This window comes from Podarcis pityusensis, assembly GCF_964106645.2.
Source record: "Podarcis pityusensis genome assembly, chromosome: 3".
NCBI classification, from domain to species: domain Eukaryota; kingdom Metazoa; phylum Chordata; class Lepidosauria; order Squamata; family Lacertidae; genus Podarcis; species Podarcis pityusensis.
Genome location: NC_138026.1, coordinates 7828432 through 7848234, shown reverse-complemented (window position 1 = coordinate 7848234; position 19803 = coordinate 7828432). Strand labels below are relative to the sequence as shown.

The 19803-nt window shown below is 42.4% G+C and overlaps 1 protein-coding gene and 2 long non-coding RNA genes across 6 annotated transcripts; 1 reads left to right on the top strand and 2 right to left on the bottom strand.

Moving 5' to 3' along the window:
* The first annotated feature begins 1340 nt into the window (after nt 1-1340).
* On the top strand, nt 1341-18304 carry NEK3 (NIMA related kinase 3). Of its 4 annotated transcripts, none has more exons than XM_080999225.1 (14): nt 1341-1459; nt 4127-4325; nt 5276-5369; nt 5534-5631; nt 6685-6768; nt 8447-8514; nt 8627-8713; nt 9824-9878; nt 10577-10777; nt 11246-11336; nt 11796-11936; nt 15714-15848; nt 16951-17071; nt 18009-18304. In XM_080999225.1, exons 2-14 carry the CDS (start codon nt 4209-4211, stop codon nt 18079-18081), a joined length of 1365 nt encoding a protein of 454 aa, XP_080855351.1. In that variant the 5' UTR covers nt 1341-1459; nt 4127-4208; the 3' UTR covers nt 18082-18304. The 4 variants fall into 4 exon arrangements, with proteins under 4 accessions (XP_080855351.1, XP_080855352.1, XP_080855354.1 ...); XM_080999226.1 differs by lacking the exon at nt 1341-1459 and adding an exon at nt 3795-3904; XM_080999227.1 differs by lacking the exon at nt 1341-1459 and having other exon boundaries at nt 4205-4325; nt 5262-5369.
* Nucleotides 4369-5255, bottom strand: LOC308473780. Its single transcript, XR_013984312.1, has 2 exons — nt 4620-5255; nt 4369-4491 (listed from the first exon to the last, which is right to left on the bottom strand). It is a non-coding gene; the product is annotated as an uncharacterized lncRNA (long non-coding RNA).
* Nucleotides 7544-11253, bottom strand: LOC308473743. The gene is made up of 2 exons (XR_013984273.1): nt 11207-11253; nt 7544-7918 (listed from the first exon to the last, which is right to left on the bottom strand). It is a non-coding gene; the product is annotated as an uncharacterized lncRNA (long non-coding RNA).
* Nucleotides 18305-19803: the final 1499 nt, after the last annotated feature.

The following is a 19803-nucleotide window of genomic DNA, read 5'->3' as shown; positions in this document are numbered from 1 at the left end:
GTGTATATCACCCGAGGTACCACTGTATTACTTCCAGGAACTGATCCAAGGCCAGTTTCTAAAAATGCAATGTGAGAATTGACCCTTCCCTTAAATCTTCACAAATACTTTTGTGGCTTGATGTAATTGCACGCATGCCATTAATATTGTAGGGAGTATTTATGATATGCTGCAAATAGAGTTTTCAGGGGGCAGGGAATAGAGTTTTCATTTGGAAAGGGGAAGCATTTACAGTGCAAACCTATCTGTATGTACTCAGACTGGTCAATACATACATACATACCCACAATATGTGTTTTTAGGATTGCTGTCATGCTGTAAGCCTTGTACTCAGGTCTCCTGAGTGCTCTCACCACTGTGACGGTTTCTCTGTCACAGGCTGCTCTCCTAAAAATGGGTGAGAGTGCTGGTTTTTTCCCATTTAAATGTTTTTGGGGGCCCCAAGATAGCGGGGCCCAAACTATAGCTTGTTTAGCTTATACGTAAATCTGGCACTTCTTGGGAGAAAAGCAATGACAAACCTAGACAGCATCTTAAAAAGTAGAGACGTCACCTTGCCAACAAAGGTCCGTATAGTAAAAGCTATGGTTTTCCCAGTAGTGGTGTATGGAAGTGAAAGCTGGACCATAAAGAAGGCTGATCGCCAAAGAATTGATGCTTTTGAATTATGGTGCTGGAGGAGACTCTTGAGAGTCCCATGGACTGCAAGAAGATCAAACCTCTCCATTCTGAAGGAAATCAGCCCTGAGTGCTCACTGGAAGGACAGATCCTGAAGCTGAGGCTCCAATACTTTGGCCACCTCATGAGAAGAGAAGACTCCCTGGAAAAGACCCTGATGTTGGGAAAGATGGAGGGCACAAGGAGAAGGGGACGACAGAGGACGAGATGGTGGGACAGTGTTCTCGAAGCTACCAGCATGAGTTTGACCAAACTGTGGGAGGCAGTGGAAGACAGGAGTGCCTGGCATACTCTGGTCCATGGGGTCACGCAGAGTCGGACACAACTAAACAACAACAGCAGTAGCACATGAATATAGAGCTGTGCTTTTTGGTTTGACCAGTAATTAGCCTTTCAGAATTTGGATGTGCAAAGGCCAAGAGAAGACTCCCTGGAAAAGACCCCAATGTTGGGAAAGATGGAGGGCACAAGGAGAAGGGGAGGACAGAGGACGAGATGGTTGGACAGTGTTCTTGAAGCATGAGTTTGACCAAACTGCGTGAGGCAGTGAAAGACAGGAGTGCCTGGTGTGCTCTGGTCCAGGGGGTCCCGAAGAGTCGGACACGACTAAACAACGACAACAAATCCGGCACTGCCTAGGGATGCTGCGCCTGGGCGGGGGGGAAAGCAAAAGCTCCGCCCGCCCTGCCCTTTGGCCGAGCGGAGCCGCGCCCTGCCGGAACGGGACCTTCCTCCTCTTCGCAGCCCAAGCCGGGCGGGCCAAGGGCTTGCGGAGTCCCGGTAGGTGAAGGCGCTCGCGGGGTCGTGGGCGTGAGGAGCCTCGTTGCAACGCCTCCGGTTGCAAAAATCCACATTTGTCCCGTGGAAGAAGCGCGGGGAGCGCGGCGTTGCTCGGCCCGCCCTCCTCCCTCATAAAGGGGATGAGGGAAGAGGCGCGCTCGGCGCTTCTCCTCCTTTGTCCGCGCCGCTTCTTGCTTTTCTCCCTCGCCAAAGCGGGACAGGACGTGGGCCAAACTCAGGTCATCACACCAACAAAGCCGTTGCATGAGATTAGGAGGGCTGTGAGAATTTTTTTTCAAAAAAGGAGTCGTGTCTTGTGCGCAACGTCCGAACAGACAGACACGCGGAACGTTGTTTTTACACGGCCAAGGGCGGCGACAAGCCCTTCCACCCAAATAGTCCCCTTTCTCCAATCCCCACATATACTGTACATTCTTTTCCTTTGGAAATCTAATATATGGGACAAGACTTGTGATTTTTTAAGATTTTTTTCGTTTAAAATATTCATACATATTTTCAGGGCTGAAACTAGGCTTTTTGTCACCCGGTCAAAGACCCAGTTTGGCACACACACACATAATGCATAGTCAAAATAAAAAAAATTCTTCCAGTAGCACCTTTAAGACCAACTAAGTTAGTTCTAGGTATGAGCTTTCGTGTGCAAGCACACTTCTTCAGATACACTGATCTGTAACTGACACATAATGCATGTTATCGTACATGTACATACATACAAACACACACACACACAGCTCAATATATTTATTCGTAAAGGGCATAAACAGTAGACGATATATTATTTGAACACAAAGGAATCCTAAGAAGTATGATGACTGTATGACCAAAGGGAAAATGAGCATCCCTTCCAGTAAAAGCCCGGTCTTGGCTGGGGAGGGCGGCATATAAATAATAATAATAATAATAATAATTATTATTATTATTATTATTATTATTATTAAAAGTAGAGCTTCCATGTGCAGCAGTTGCCTATCTGAGGTTGGGTTTTTATTGTTCACAGGATCATTAAAAGACTGCATTTCCATAAGATCGGTCAAGACCCTTTGGTTTCCTTTTAAAATGAATTTATTTTATTTTTTTGGTCTCTGAGGCTTTTTGCCACCCACCCCTCTTCTTGGTTCTGTGCAAACCCTTTCAAGGAGTTTTGATGTGTAACTTTACTCCCGAGCAATCTTCAACATCAATTATATTTTTGTTTGATTGCTCATTTTAGGTAGTGATAATTTTGTAGTCATTTTAGGTTCCGTGTAAAGTGAGGAAATGTTTTTTGAGAGTCTAAAGTCTAAAGAGAGTCTAAAGCGCCCTTCCATTACAATCCTAATGCAGCCGGACCAGCGCTTGCCAGCGAACTGCCTCTAGCAGGAAAAATGCTCACACACCCTTTACTTTCCTGTGTGTAGATCATGGGTAGGCAAACTAAGGCCCGGGGTCCGGATCCGGCCCAATTGCCTTCTCAATCTGGCCTGCGGACGGTCTGGGAATCTGCATGTTTTTACATGAGTAGAATGTGTCCTTTTATTTAAACTACATCTCTGGGCTATTTGTGTGTGGGGCATAGGAATTTGTTCATTACCTCCCCCCCCCCCAAATATATAGTCTGGCCCCCCACAAGGTCTGAGGGACGGTGGACCAGCCCCCTGCTGAAAAAGTTTGCTGACCCCTGGTGTAGATCATGTAAAGTAAAATGAATCAACCTTAGCTTTTAAACACATTCAAAGTTCTGAAGGGATCATAGAATTGTAGAGTTGGAAGGGACCTCAAGGATCATCCAGAATAGCTCCTATTGCCAGCTTTTAACTGAATCCGTTATTGTCAGTACAGTCATACCTCAGGATAAATACGCTTCAGGAGAAGTATTTTTGGGTTGCGACCCGGAAGTAACGGAGTGCGTTACTTCCGGGTTTCGCCGCTCGCGCATGCGCAGACGGTCAAAATGACGTCGCGCGCATGCACAGAAGCAGCGAAATGCGACCCGTGCAGTCGTGTCTTACGTTCTGTTCAGGATGCGAACGGGGATCCAGAACAGATCCCGTTTGCATCCCGAGGTACCACTGCATACAAATAGTCAGATAATGCAAAACCTTTCATTAGGCAGAGTGAAAAAGTAGCTAAATCTCAGCTTCCTATAGCCAAGATTGGTTAGAAGTACAGGCAACTCCCCATTTACGCGGGGCTTTCGTTCCAAGGCGTTGCACGTTTAAGTGAAATCGCGTCTATTTAGAACACCATTGAAAAAGCGTGCAAGCGCCACAATCGCTGTCTGCAGACTTCCTTGCTCAAACTCCTGCTCTCCACTGGCCTCAAAGGTTTGTGCAAGGGCTCCTGGGATTGCTAGGCACTATTTTCACTCCATTTTTGCCGTTTCCGTGCTCTTTTATGGCCATTTTTGGCCCTTTTCATGCCACTTCTGGGTTCACGGCAATGCAGGTGAGTATGGTTGTGCGTGCCTTGAATGCACGTAAATGTGGAGTTGCTTTTATACATATTTTAATGTATTTAATATTCACAAAGGTATTATTATTAATAATAATATTAATATTCAACATGGAAGTTGGTGAGAGAGTGAGCAGGGTTTCAACATCAGGAGGAATCAACTAGTTTCATAATGGAACCCAAGTCTAATATGTTTACTATTTTATTGCTTTCAAGGAGACCTTTCTGAAGAGGAAGGGAAAAGTGCAATCTGTCAAAGATCTGCAGAGACGCCTGCAAACAGTCAAGAAATACAACCATGGAGAAATACAGTGTGCTAGCGATACTTGGAGAAGGATCATTTGGGAGAGTTCTTTTGGTCTGTCATAAAAACAAAAATCAGAAATATGCAATGAAGGAAATAAGGCTTCCTAAGGTAACTTTTATCCAAATGCTATCAGAACCTGTTTTTTAAAAAAAATATATATATTCTTAGCTTGTGCTAAAGAGGTCAAAACAAGGGAAATCTTAAATGGGTTTTCCACATGCCAGATAGGTAACATTCTGTCTCTGGAAGTGAGGAAAACCCCAATATCATATCCCTACAGGCCTAGAAAGTTTTTAGAAAATACAAAATTGCATTTAACTTAAACCGTCTGCACTATATTTAACATATACTGATCCAGCTATAGTTAGCTGTGGTTATGGTTGCGATCTGGTAAATACTAACAGCACAGTCTCAACCATATCTATTCAGAAGTAAGTCTCGTTGAATTCAGTGGGTCTAACTCATGGAAGTCAGGTTAGAATTGCAGTCTTATTAGTCTTATCTCATGAATGTGCCATTTGTTTCAAGTTAGTTGTGCTGTTGTTTCAGTTATGACTAATTTCAGCTGGATTGGGGCCACAATTCAAAGATCAGCAAGACCTTTATTTTTATGGAAGGCTTTTGGGTTATTGGTCTGTATTGTAGATTATATATTTTGCCTTTAAGTTGCTTGCCCATTAAATTAGTGCGTATTGTAACTACATTTCTACACTTTTAAAACTATTTTAATCTAAATTATTAAATTATTTCAATTGTATGCATTTCCACAGAGCAGGAATATATATGGTACACAATTGCTCTTAAGTCTCTTACCCCAGTCATAAAACAGCAAACTAAACTTGTTACATCTTCTACAATAACCACTTGGGTTGAGGCTGTTACAGATCTCTATTTGGAAATATCTCCATCGTCAGAGAGCTCAGCAGTGCTGGCCTATGATTAAAGATTAAAACAAATTGAAGTCTGATAAATGTTTTCTAGATATCTTAATTTGTTCCTTCATTATTGCAATAACTATACAGTATATTTTTCTTTACTAACTAGCAATATATTTGTAGTCTGTCTTTGGTGCAGAGAAGTCCTGGAATGAATCTATTTTATTAGCTAAAATGAAGCATCCAAATATTGTCGCCTATTTGGAGTCGTTTGAAGGTAAATATGGATGCTTAAAAACAGTTTTTAGTATTATTAATTTTGCAGAACCAAAGCTTTCTTTGTACTTGTCCTATTGGTGTGGCCTTAAAAAATAGCCTAATAGTAATATAATTTGCATAATAGTATCTCTACTAATAAATCTTAAATTCTCTGTACATTAGCTGATGGACATCTTTACATAGTGATGGAATATTGTGACGATGGAGATCTAATGCAAAAGATTAAACTTCAGAAAGGAAAGTTGTTTCCTGAAGATACGGTAAGAATACAATACATCAGGTTATAACTGAGCACCTTTTGGATATATTCATTTTCTGGCCTGGTTTAGGCTTCTAATGAGCTTCTGTCCCCGGCATAGAATTGGAATTAGATCTACAGTTTGGCCTGGATCTAAAAAGACATAAAAGAGAATGCATATTGGCTGTAGGTGCATTAGAGTGGCATTCTCTCAAACTTGCAGTAGGCTTGCCAAGCAGGTTCACCATCACTGATCTAGTTAGTTGATTGTTGTTGTTGTTTAGTCGTTTAGTCGTGTCCGACTCTTCGTGACCCCATGGACCAGAACACGCCAGGCACTTCCACTGCCTCCCGCAGTTTAGTCAAACTCATGCTGGTAGCTTTGAGAACACTATCCAACCATCTCGTCCTCTGTCGTCCCCTTCTCCTTGTGCCCTCAATCTTTCCCAACATCAGGGTCTTTTCCAGGGAGTTTTCTCTTCTCATGAGGTGGCCAAAGTATTGGAGTCTCAGCTTCAGGATCTGTCCTTCCAGTGAGCACTCAGGGCTGATTTCCTTAAGAATGGATAGGTTTGATCTTTTTTCAGTCCATGGGACTCTCAAGAGTCTCCTCCAGCACCATAATTCAAAAGCATCAATTCTTCGGTGATCAGCCTTCTTTATGGTCAAGCTCTCACTTCCATACATCACTACTGGGAAAACCATGGCTTTAACTATGCGGACCTTTGTTGGCAAGGTGATGTCTCTGCTTTTTAAGGTGCTGTCTAGGTTTGTCATTGCTTTTCTCCCAAGGAGTTAGTTGGTTAGTTAAACTTAATATGCAGCTTTTCCACGGTAGACGTTATTCCATATGCCAAAAGAGAAGTGAATATTTTTAAAAGTATAACTGGAGATAATAATCACAAAATGAGATGCATAGTTTTAGAACAGAGAAATAAAATAAGAAATAATTTTTCTTGCCCAGCTTCTATAGTCCTTTTTACAGTGTTTGTCCTCTAGTTTCCTTTGTCTTATTCACGATTGTACAAGTAGGATACAAGCCCATGTGCCATATATTTTTCTCCTCTCCCCATAGATACTTAATTGGTTTGCACAGATATGCCTGGGTCTGAAATACATTCATGACAAACGTGTCTTGCACAGAGACATCAAATCAAAGGTAAGTGGACCCCACTTAATGACGGTTTTTAATATAATATGTATTTTTATTAATAATAACATGAAACAACACAAACAACAAATAATGGGTACAGTGGTGCCCCGCAAGACGAATGCCTCGCAAGACGGAAAACCCGCTAGACGAAAGGGTTTTCCGTTTTTGAGTTGCTTCGCAGGACGAATTTCCCTATGGGCTTGCTTCGCAAGACGAAAATGTCTTGCGAGTCTTGAGATTTTTTCCCCGCTTTCCCCCCCTTTATCTAAGCCGCTAAGACTTTAATAGCCTTTTAGCAGCTAATCCGATAAGCCGATAAGCCTTTAATAGCCGCTAAACCGCTAATAGCGCTAATCCGTTAAGCCGCTAATAGGGTTGCTTCGCAAGACGAAAAAACCGCTAGACGAAGACTCTCGCGGAACGGATTAATTTCGTCTTGCGAGGCACCACTGTATTGGTCACCCAGATACCAAGCAAAATATCGTCATGATGTGTATAAGGCAGAAAATTATAGCAGCATGTTAAATGAAATAGCCAAGCCAGACAGATGTATGAGTTACTGGGGGAATAACTCTTATTATAAAATTACCACCAGTCCTTTCATACTTAGAAATACAAAAATCCTAAGGCTAGGTCTTTCATAAAATTCGGTGGTTTTGTATTTCTTTACTTGTTGGCTTATAAATACTTACATCTTGCCTTTCTTCATTAAGAAGGGCCTATGCCATGGCATTTGATGCCAAATGGGTGCTATGTTGTGGATTCCATTTTATTGGGAATATTCAATTTTCAATTCAATCTTTATTATGGTCCAGAGACCCAACAAATCGTTACAAAGCAATGCACAATTCATACAGCCTACCTCCAGGTTAAACAAGCATTTTGTTCAAAAGATAGGGATCATTGGTTCTTGCATCCACCAATAAAAACTTTGCCACTGCTAATGTTCTAGCGTTTGTCCGGTCTTCCAATAGGAACCTGACATAGTGAGCCTCTGATTTTCCTGGGAAAGGTACCAGCAAGGGTAGTATCAGTTCAGCCCTGGCTTGCTCATATTTTGCACAGTGCAGCAAAATATGTTTTATGGAATCCATGTCCTGAGCACATGAGCAAAGTCTGTCCTGTTAGGGAACTCCTCTCAACCTGCCATCCAACACTGCAGAAGGAAAGACGTTTAGTCTGGCTTTGGTGAAAATCCTTCGATAATTTGGTACTGTCAGGTTTTTAATGTACGATGTTAACTTAAAGACATGCCCATATTGTACTCCTACTGCCAGCGGGAATATTGGGAATATTATTCTGTGAAGTAGGGTGCTGCTGCAGATGTGTACCTGATTTAATTAGAGAGATGACTTAACCCCACTTACATCCTCCTCCAAGCTGTTGTTAGCCCTGGGAGAGAAGCTTCCATTGCAATCCTACATGGGGTCTACAAAATGGATGAAAACATTTAATATGCGTGGTATTTATTCCATAAATAAAAGCTGATTCCGTGCCAGCTTTTTTCTAATGCTGTTGGTGTTTGTTTGACTTTTGCTCCTCAGGGAGCGTAGAATCCCAACTAATCTTACAGCAGAGTGTTGATTGACTTCTGGTTTAATAATACAGACACTGACATAGAGAGTGATAAATTTCTCTCTCTCTCTCTCTGTTAATGGACTCTTTTTCCTATTTCGTAATGCAGAACATATTCCTCACACAAAATGGGAAAGTAAAACTGGGAGATTTTGGGTCTGCACTTCTTCTTTCCAGGCAAGTCCATATCATACTGAGGCTGGGAATTTTTAAAAATTAGTTGCTATCTGTTGTAGAAATGTTAGTCTCTTCCTAATATTACTTGTGTTTGTTTCTTTTTTCTGAGCAGCCCAGAGGCCTATGCTTGTTCCTATGTGGGAACCCCTTATTATGTGCCTCCAGAAATTTGGGAAAACACACCCTACAACAATAAAAGGTAAGAATTAATCAGAATCTCTAAGAGCACTTACTTTAATATTGGGTTTAATACTAGATAAACAATGCAAAAATCATTTTATGTATAGCCTGGACAACCTTTGCAAATTGGATTCAAATTTTGATTTCAGAAGAGCCATTCCTCTGATCTTTCCAAAGTCTGAGTTGCTACTGACTAAGGGAATTGAAGTTACAATATATTTCACAACCACTATACATAGTCACTGACAGGAATATAATTGCAATGTTGAGGTTCCCATTGGATTGTCATAAATCTTGGATAACGTAGTAATGATAGCTATGATGCCAAGTGTGGGACAGGTAAAGATGCAGATGCAAAGGAACAGTTGGAGACCTTAAAATTGTTGAGCAAGCCCTGCTGGAACTGGTTCCTATTAGGAGCTCCCAGTTGGAGCACCAATCAGCTGATTGGCCACACTCATGTTGCAAAATGAGCCTGATTCCAGTGGGGCTTAAAGCCACCACTGATCAGCTGATTGGTCTCACTTGGTTCAGCTGGGAAAACGCCCTGTTGAGTTCAGCTTTCCTTGTAGCAGAAGAATGGGTCAACTGATGTCATTGTGACATCATATGATTGACAGGTAAGTGGCCTGGCCTACCTGCTGGGCTGGATTTAGGTTTGATGAGGCCCTAAGCTACTGAAGGTAATGGGGCCCTTTATGTGTCCAGCTGTCCTTTGCCAACAACCGATTGTTGCTTTTTTGTGTGTTTAATATATTCTATATGGTAATTAACGGACCTAATGGGTATCTAAAGCCATTTGCACATAACAAAATATGTATTTTATCAGAGTAATTGTTGAAAAGTCCATGCAGAATGTAGGCACCCTATATATAGAAATGAGCAAACCAGTGATACTTTAGGGAGCAGGCTAGCAGCCGGGACCCATGACTTACGTCATAGGAGCCTATACCAAACACTGTTGCTGTATGTAGGTTTTATTTTATTTGTTTTTTATCTTATATTTTGGAAATGTATGTCCAGGTTTTCTTTCTGTATTTTTTGGGGGGGGCCCCCAAGAGAGTGGGGCCCTAAGCTATAGCTTGTTTAGCTTATACGTAAATATCACTCTTCAAACCTGTCTTTCCAGTGATATATGGTCGCTGGGATGCATTCTATATGAGCTGTGCACTCTTAAACATCCAGTAAGTACCCTTCCTTATGTTTATTACTTCCAGGAACTGATCCAAGGCCAGTTTCTAAAAATGCAATGTGAAAATTGACCCTTCCCTTAAATCTTCACAAATACTTTTGTGGCTTGATGTAATTGCACGCATGCCATTAATATTGTAGGGACTGTTTATGATATGCTGCAAATAGGGGTTTTTTTTTGGGGGGGTGGAGTTTTCATTTGGAAAGGGGAAGCATTTACAGTGCAAACCTATCTGTATGTACTCAGATTGTGGTCAATACAGCATACCCATAATATTCGTTTTTAGGTTTGCTGTCATGCTGTAAGTAATAGCCTTGTACTCAGGTCTGCTGAGTGCTCTCACCACTGCGATGGTTTCTCTGTCACAGGCTGCTGTCCTAAAAAAGGGTGAGGGTGCGGGAACGCCAGGCTTAGGGCCGGTATTAATGTCAAAATATCAAAAAGAAATGATATTTATTGCTGTTCCAAAATACAGTGCACAGCTCCCCTAACTGCAGACTCAAAGAATGCTATTTCTGAAGATTTGTAGACTGGTCAGTTTATGTAGAATGTAGCGCTAGGTCTTTTGCATGCATTTGTATGAAGATAATGATCAATTTGTATACAGCAGCTAGTTTTAGGAAGCATTTTAGTAAATATTTAATGCAAGTAAAATCATCTGCACACCCCCCCCCCATCTGTTCAATTTAGTTTCAGGCCAATAGCTGGAAACATCTTATCCTTAAGATATGTAAAGGATACTACAATCCACTTCCACCTCATTATACTTATGAACTTCAGTATTTGATAAAACAAATGTTTAAAAAGAACCCCAAGAACCGTCCATCAGCTACCACGATTCTTGCAAGAAGCTGTCTGGCAAAGTGTATTAGAAATCTTGCTTCAGCAGAGGTACTATTTTGACTTAAGAAAACTGAGCATACATTTTTGTAGGCAGAAAATTATCTTTTCATATGATGGTTTCAATGATATTATTATTTAATTATATTATTATAATTTAATTATATCATTCATACGTGTGTGTGTGTGTGTATGTGTGTGGTTGAATGGAAATATGGATTTTTGAAATTTTAATGCATTCAGCAGATAAGTGGAGGATTGCCCTTGTTCCCATGTGATTATCTTTGGGCTCTGCTTTTCGAATGATCACTGACATATGCCACATTTTCCTTTATTTTTAAGTTAATTACACCAAGGAGTTTAGACTTCTTGTCGGAAACTGGGATTCTCTTTCATAGCATGAAATATAATTGTGGAGCAGTTGTTCACAAGTATGCTAAGATATTTGTTCACTTAAGATGGAAAAATAAAGATACGTACCTTGTTCAATTATGAATACTGTTCTTCAACCCTTTAAAGGAGCAAGCGAAACATGCAAGGAGCAAGAGTTGCGATCCAGAATCAGAAGCCATTGCCAAGGGTTTCTGTGAAATGGGATTGGAGAAAGCAGGTGAGGATAAATAAACAACCATGAAGTTCTAAAGTCATCTATTAACTGACATTTGAGCCAAGTTCTGACATGGTTATCGAGGGGCTTACTTACATTAGTGGTCATGAATTACTTCTCTGAGATTACAACCCTGTACATACTTCCCTGGGATTAAGTTCCATTGAACTGATTGGGTCTTACTTTTGAGTAGACATGCAAATAATTGTGCTGAGATTTTTGTGAATGGTATTGCCAGCAGTGCCAAATACAAGAAATATGCTGGAGGGAAGACTGAATTTAAAATATTTTGATGTGTGGTTTTTTAAAAAAATTCCCAATAAAAAAATATACACTATAACTTGGGTCAGATGATACAATATCTGTAATCCTGTGTTCAGGAAATATATTGGTGGGGGGGGGGTTGAAACAGGGGAACAACTGTAAACACTCCTAATGAATTTTAATAAAACATTTCATTAGGGAAGGATGAGGCCTCCCTGGAAGCTGTTTTACCAAACCCTCACAGACAACAGTGGGAAAAGGGAAGATCCAGTAGTGTCATCAAAATTCTGGGAAATGCATCTTTACTTACTTCCAGTATTACAACCAAGGAGGATACAAGTAAGAATAAGATTCAGTATATTTGTTTGCGTTATTTGCTGTTAGAAATAACAGTTGCTATTAAATATGGTATTCCTATCAAATTATTTCAGAGTCTACCCCAAATAATCCCAGTCCCAATTAGAGTCTCGCATAGGAATCTGTCTGGGAAGAGAGTCTACTGGATGGCAAATAAAGAACTAGCAGGCTGGAAAAGTTCACCAGACACTGACAGCACCAGTAATGGGCATCTTCAGACCAGCACTTTCGTGGCCTCTGGCCTCACTGAGAATGAGCTGGCTTGCATGGGTCTTTGTAAAATTATCCTTTATTATTATATCTTAAAGGGACGTGGGTGGCGCTGTGGGTTAAACCACAGAGCCTAGGACTTGCTGATCAGAAGGTCGGCAGTTCGAATCCCCGCAACGGGGTGAGCTTCCGTTGCTCGGTCCCAGCTCCTGCCAACCTAGCAGTTCAAAAGCACGTCAAAGTACAAGTAGATAAATAAGTACCGCTCCGGCGGGAAGGTAAACGGCGTTTCCGTGCGCTGCTCTGGTTCACCAGAAGTGGCTTAGTCATGCTGGCCACATGACCCGGAAGCTGTACGCTGGCTCCCTCGGCCAGTAAAGCGAGATGAGCGCCACAACCCCAGAGTCGGCCACGACCGGACCTAGTGGTCAGGGGTCCCTTTACCTTTATCTTATTATATCTTAATTTTGTATGCCGCCTTTGTATCCCAGGGCGGTTCACAACAGAAAATGCTTAGCAGCACTGGGGAAAGAGGTTGGAGACCTTCAAGACAGTAGGATGAGGACCTTTGAGCCCTGCCCCTCTGTATCACGGGTCTGGTTACAAACGGAGAATATGTAAGATTGAGGTGAAGCCAGCTGAAACGTACAAAGGGAAAAGAAGGGTCTGTGCTTGACCAATTAGGCAATCCTGTTAAAGCAACCCGGAATGTGTTTTTTGAAAAAACTAATCTGGAAACGTTTCTGCTATAATTCCACCTGTGTCTGTGTTTTATCTGTGTCTGTTTTAATTTTTGTGAGGCTCCTTGAGTCCCACTTCAGGAGGGTGGGACTGGAGTGAGGATATATATATATATATATATATATATATATATATATATACAGTGGTGCCTCGCAAGACGAAATTAATTCGTTCCGCGAGTGTCTTCGTCTAGCGGTTTTTTCGTCTTGCGAAGCAACCCTATTAGCGGCTTAGCGGATTAGCGCTATTAGCGGTTTAGCGGCTATTAAAGGCTTAGCGGCTTAGCGGCTTAGCTGCTAAAAGTCTATTAGCGGCTTAGCGGCTTAGAAAAAGGGGGGGGAAAGCGAAAAAAAATCTCAAGACTCGCAAGACATTTTCGTCTTGCGAAGCAAGCCCATAGGGAAATTCGTCCTGCGAAGCAACTCAAAAACGGAAAACCCTTTCGTCTAGCGGGTTTTCCGTCTTGCGAGGCATTCGTCTTGCGGGGCACCACTGTATATATATATAAAATTAAATTAACTACTACAGTGGTACCTCGGGTTACATACGCTTCAGGTTACATATGCTTCAGGTTACAGATTCCGCAACCTAGAAATAATACCTCAGGTTAAGAACTTTGCTTCAGGATGAGAACAGAAATCGTGCTCCGGCTGCAGCAGGAGGCCCCATTAGCTAAAGTGGTGCTTCAGGTTAAGAACAGTTTCAGGTTAAGAACAGACCTCCGGAACGAATTAAGTACTTAACCCGAGGTACCACTGTACAGTCATACCTCGGGATAAATATGCTTCAGGATAAGTATTTTCATGTTGCGCTCGTGTTACTTCCAGGTTTCGCGACTCGCACATGCGCAGACGGTCAAAATGACATCATGCGTGGAAGAGACAAAATGTGACGCGCAGTCGCGTCTTACGTTCTATTCAGGATGCGAACGGGGCTCCAGAACAGATCCCGCTCACATCCTGAGGTACCACTGTACTACTATGACTAATTATTATTATTTCTGGGGATGAGACCAAAATTTTAAAGTGGGTCTTAGGAGGGAACCATGCCTATTATAAACTGAGCCAAACCCCTCCTCCAAAATGAAGCTCCGTTTCTCATTAGCTTGCTTTCGTATCACGTATCCCCAATCTTCTCTACTACTGGTTCCGTCTTCTCTCCCTCCAAGGTAAGTTGGGGAAAGGTGTGCAGAGGAGGGAAATGGGACTGGTACTTGAATGACTAGTTTTTTTCCAGGCTTTCATAGAAGAGAAAAAGTGTTGAAAGGCTTTGCCCTTTCTGAACTGAGATGGGCTAGTAATGCCCATTTCTAGTAAGTTCACATTATACATGAATAGACATGAAATGGCATACTTATGTGGAAACTGAGGGCCATATTCAACTAAATACCGTATTTTTCGCTCCATAAGGTGCACCGGACCATAAGGCGCACCTAGTTTTTAGAGGGGGAAATAAAGAAAAAAAATCTTATTTCCCCCCCTAGCCCTAAAGAGCAGCGGACAGGCTGCGCACAGCCTGTCCGCTTCTCCTAGAGCTACTGGGGCTGCCGGGGGATGCCTGGGTTTCCCCCCCCCCAGCCCCAAAGAGCAAAGAAGCCAAGACAGCCAGTGGGATCCATCCCGCTGGCTGTCTTGGCTTCCTCTTTAGCCGCATGCAACCTCTCCAGCTGGGAGAGGCTGCACGGGGCTAAAGAAGCCATAGCCGCGGGCAGCCTCTCCCTGCCAGAGGGGCTGTGCACGGCTATCCCTGAAGCCTTCGGAGCGCAGCGCGAGTTCCCGCTGTGCTCCGCAGGCTTCAGGTTCCTTTTGCTGAAGCCAGGAGAGTCTTGCTCTCCCGGCTTCAGCAAAAGGAACCTGAAGCCTGCGGAGCGCAGTGGGAACTCGCGCTGCGCTCCGAAGGCTTCAGGCGGCTATCCCTGAAGCCTGGAGAGCGAGAGGGGTCAGTGCGCACTGACCCCTCTCGCTCTCCAGGCTTCATTGAAAGCAACGCAAAGCCTCTGGAGCGCGGAGGGAGCGCTCCCTCTGCGCTTCGGATGCTTTGCGTTGCTATCGCTGAAGCCAAGGAGCCTGCATTCGCTCCATAGGACGCACACACATTTCCCCTTAATTTTTGGAGGGGAAAAAGTGTGTCCTATAGAGTGAAAAATACGGTAGTTGTCTAGCAGGAGCCAGCACAATGGGACTTTCCTCTCCTGACTTTCCTCAGTTGGCTTGGTGGTAGTGCATGGCCGGAGCAGAGGGGAGATCGTTCCAGCAATTCAAGCATTTCTGCTTGCCTCTAATTAGTGCAGTGTTTAATTCCTCCTTGAGATTCTGTACAGCTCAGTAGCAACAGTTTTAATTTTTCAATTGCAAGGAGCTGACAGGTGGATCCAGGCACATCCAGCCTTCACAGGCTAGCACTCCATTTGCATGACACCACTTTTGAGAAATTGTTTGCTGCAAGTCAGCCAACCTTAATCGCCATTAAGGCCTGATGAAACTCTGACAGACCAATCGGTGAATTCCTGTTCAGCAATTTCACACACTTCCTGCCCTTTAAACTAGGGGTGGGCAACCTGTGAGCTACTTGTTGGTCTTTTCTGTAAATCAGTGGTGGCCAAACTTGGCCCTCCAACTGTTTTGGGACTACAACTCCCATCATCCCTAGCTAACAGGATCAGTGGTCAGGGATGATGGGAACTGTAGTCCCAAAACAGCTGGAGGGCCAAATTTGGCCACCAATGCTCTAAATTGTTGTTTTTATTTTTGGCGACTTGGTGTGGGTTACTGTCCTAACATTGTAATGTCTTATTATTTGTGTGAAAAGGTGGAGATGTAAGAAGATATGATGAAAATGTCACACGAAAGCAGTGGACCAAGGAGCCTCCGGAAACCTTGATGAATATTCTTCGCAATGCTGATGTTAGCTTAGCTTTTAAAACATACACAATCTGCAAAGGAGGTAAATCACAATGGTAGCAGGGGTGTACCCCAATATGGGTTAAATTGCTGGTCAGGGCCCCAATCCATAGATCAAGGATAAGGAACCTTTTAGGCCTGGTGAACCGGATTGCTGTCTGTTCTCCCACTCCCACAGTTCAGCTTCGACAGGTGGGCTGGACAAGCCACCTGTCAATTCACCTGGCATTATATGCCCTGCCCACTTGTCAGATTCGCTTGTGCAGCCTCTTCCCAAGTACCTGACAGCCAGCTGATGGTTAGGCCCTTCAGAACCGCAGTGTAGGGGGCTTTGCCTTAAGCTTAAAAAAAATTACAAGGCAAAATTAGACAAGATCAGCCTAGTGCCAGTGGTGAATAGGTCTATAGATGTAATGGTGAATATTTTAAAATAAAGGGTTGTATCGAACAAAGTTATCCATTTCACAGAAAGACATCTTGTGTAAGGAACTTTCCCTCCCTTTACCCCCTCCGGTAAAGGTAAAGGGACCCCTGACCATTAAGTCCAGTCGTGGACGACTCTGGGGTTGCAGCGCCCATCTCGCTTTACTGGCCGAGGGAGCCGGCATACAGCTTCCGGGTCATGTGGCCAGCATGACTAAGCTGCTTCTGGCGAACCAGAGCAGCGCACGGAAATGCCGTTTACCTTCCCGCTGGAGTGGTACCTATTTATCTACTTGCACTTTGACGTGCTTTCGAACTGCTAGGTTGGCAGGAGCAGGGACCGAGCAACGGGAGCTCACCCCGTCGCAGGGATTCGAACCGCCAACCTGATCAACAAGCCCTAGGCTCTGAGCAGGTATGCAAGGGGTGTGCAAGAAGAGATGAGGGAGGGAAAGTTTAACTGCAAAAAACCTTGCGTATATGGGACGATCTTTTGGATACAACCCAAAAAATAAAATCTCAGATAATGGTTATAAAGAGGGGGAAAGCAACAGGGAGTTAATGAGATAGACTTTTACAGGAACAAAACAGGAAATGAAATGAAACAGGAAGTAATGATGGAGTAAAATACATTGTTCTTACATTGAACTTAATACTGAAGCTGTTTAATTATTGCAGGGACAGGACTGATAATTCCTGTTTTCATTTTGCTAATGTTAAAGGCTCTGATGACCTTCTAAGAGGACCACTTACTGAAGATATCAAAACATCTGATGAACCAGATGGTGAAACTATTATGGAGGATGTAGAGAGACTTGAACCTAGATCAGATGATGAGGACACGTATGTTCAAATACAATTTGAAAGCTTTATTCTTGGAGGCTTTTTTCATATCTTGAAACAACAGCTCCAAAAGAAACATTCCTTATCTAAAACCCAGCTATCTATAGTTTTGTATCATTTTCTCGCTTTTGAAGTTGCAGCAGTGTTAAGAAGCACCATCTTGAGGAGTTTCTGCATGTGAAACTTTAGAACCTGCCTTCTGATTGCAGTCTCCCTCTCCATTTGTTAAGCCACTTTTGGAACTTGGGGGATATTTTAGAATGAATTGTCGGTATTGGAAGCCTATGGGTCATGTAAATCTATGTTTGTTACATGGCCATCGGTTCATGTGGTCTCTAGAATCCAAATATGCCAATGGTGGAGAGAAGTGTCAGCCATTTGCAAGTTATGTTCTATGTCTATAAACATATTGAAGAATATTCAGAACAGAATGATAAAGCTGATATGAGATACATGAATGTTTTGTGAAGGAGGAACTAGGAATATTTAAGTGGAGGACATCATAGTAATTTCCAAAATCTAAAACGCTGCATTGAGGAAGGAAAAAACCCCACCCAACTCTCGCAAGTCCTTATTAAAGAAGTGTTGTGTACACCAAGGATGGATACTTCCTCATAATGTTAATACAACTTCCATCATGGCTGATCCCTGTTTATGTTGGCTGGGATTGGCAGGATTTGAAGTCCTGGTATTTATAATGAATTGAAACAGCTTAAGTTTGGATATTTAGAAAAATAACATGGATTGGACATCATAACAATTTGTTCTGGAAAAATGCTAGAATCTACAGGACTGTTTTTATGGGTATAATATATTATGTGGACACCTTTAAGTCTTTGGAGTTCATTGCAGTAAAGTAGAGGCCCTTCCATTTCTTTACTCCAATTATTTTATTTAAACCATGTTAAAATTTGGCTCTTTTGCTTTCATTTTGTAGGGATTTTGAAGCAGATGATGATCCAGACTGGGTTTTTGAATTAAAAAGGATGACCAAAATGGAGAGTGAATAAATAATTGAATAATGGAGGAAGTGAAGAAACTGGTACCATCAGATGACCAAATGTCTTGATGCAAAAAATATTGCTCAAAAATTCAAAAGTTCTGCATAAGCATACTAGTTACAGTGATTTTGGATTAAATTCTTTGGACACCAGTGTACTGGCTAAGCTTTTGTATTTTGGGGTGGTAGATGTATAGCACTTTCAGAATAAATGTGAACATTCATCTTCCTAAGGTGTTGTTTTGTGTACTTCCTATATGAAGGTGGGGTGTTTTTTTGGGTTACTATGTTACATATTTTGTGTTTTTATACTGTAAACCGCCCTGTGATCTTTGGATGAAGGGCCCTATATAAATGTAATAAATAATCCAAATAGTAATCCAAATGCACAAGCTGGTAGAGGCAATTTTAGCCTTCTAGCTGAGTTAACCCAGTACATTTATATTTTTTATATTTTTATATTTCTTAAGGTGCCAAAAACACTGGGTGGTATTCAACCAGAGTGGACCCAGTAAAATTAAGGAACACTACTAAGATAGATCCATTACTTTCAATGAAACAACTCTGCATAAAATTTAATTGAACACCATCCACTCTACCACCTTTTTTTACTAAGTTCTTGGGAAAGGTCCCATTGGAACTGAAATTTATTTGAGAAGTAGACCGATGGAAGGATAAACACTACTTTCAAACTCCCGTTCTGTTCACATGTACCTGTGCCTAAGCTAACCTCAGTGAGGCTTACTTCAAAGCACACATGCATCTGCTTGCCCTCTTAGTCTGCTCAAGAAAGTTATTATGCCTATACATCCTAAAAGGCATGTTCCTGTATGTCCAAAACTTTGCTGGAATGCTAAGCAAGAACATAATTTGCACACGCACCCTAAATATTTCGTATTTTCACAATAATTCCTTTTGGTACAGTTGCTTTTTAATGGATCTTAGTTGATTCATATAGATGCTGTTGGTGTTTTTGTTGTTATTCACCCCCCTGGCTTGGCGCCCTGTGCGGGGAAGCTGTTCTTATCACCCTAAATCCGACGCTGAGGAGACTGAGCCCTCAAAAGTTGGGGAAATGTCAAGCATGCTAGGTTCTCAGGAGCTGGACCCTTCATGCTTTTTTACTCACCCTAGTGTGCCTTGAATTATCTCAAAGGGCTAGTTAACATGTCAAAAGTGTCACACAGTTTAAAGGAACGTCGATTCCCCCTCCGCCATGAAGTCGACAGAAGCGGCCAATATTGTCTCAACAGGTGTAGTAGGGGTGTGTGTCGATATTTATTCTTGCCATGAGAAATTTTATTTTCTTGGGCTCCATGATCACTGCAGATGGTGACAGCAGTCACCAAATTAAAAGACGCCTGCTTCTTGGGAGAAAAGCGATGACAAACCTAGACAGCATCTTAAAAAGCAGAGACATCACCTTGCTGACAAAGGCCCATACAGTCATACCTCAGGTTGAAGTTGTTTCAGGTTGAGTCCCTTCAGGTTGCGCTCCACCGCGACCCGTAACGGAACGTGTTACTTCCGGGTTTCGCTGCTTGCGCATTCACAGATAGTAAAAATGACGTGGAAGTGGCGATATGTGCAGACGCGAGTTGCGTTTGCTTCAGGATACGAACGGGGCTCCGGAACGGATCCCGTTCGTATCCAGAGGTACCACTGTATAGTTAAAGCTATGGTTTTCCCAGTAGTGATGTATGGAAGTGAGAGCTGGACCATAAAGAAGGCT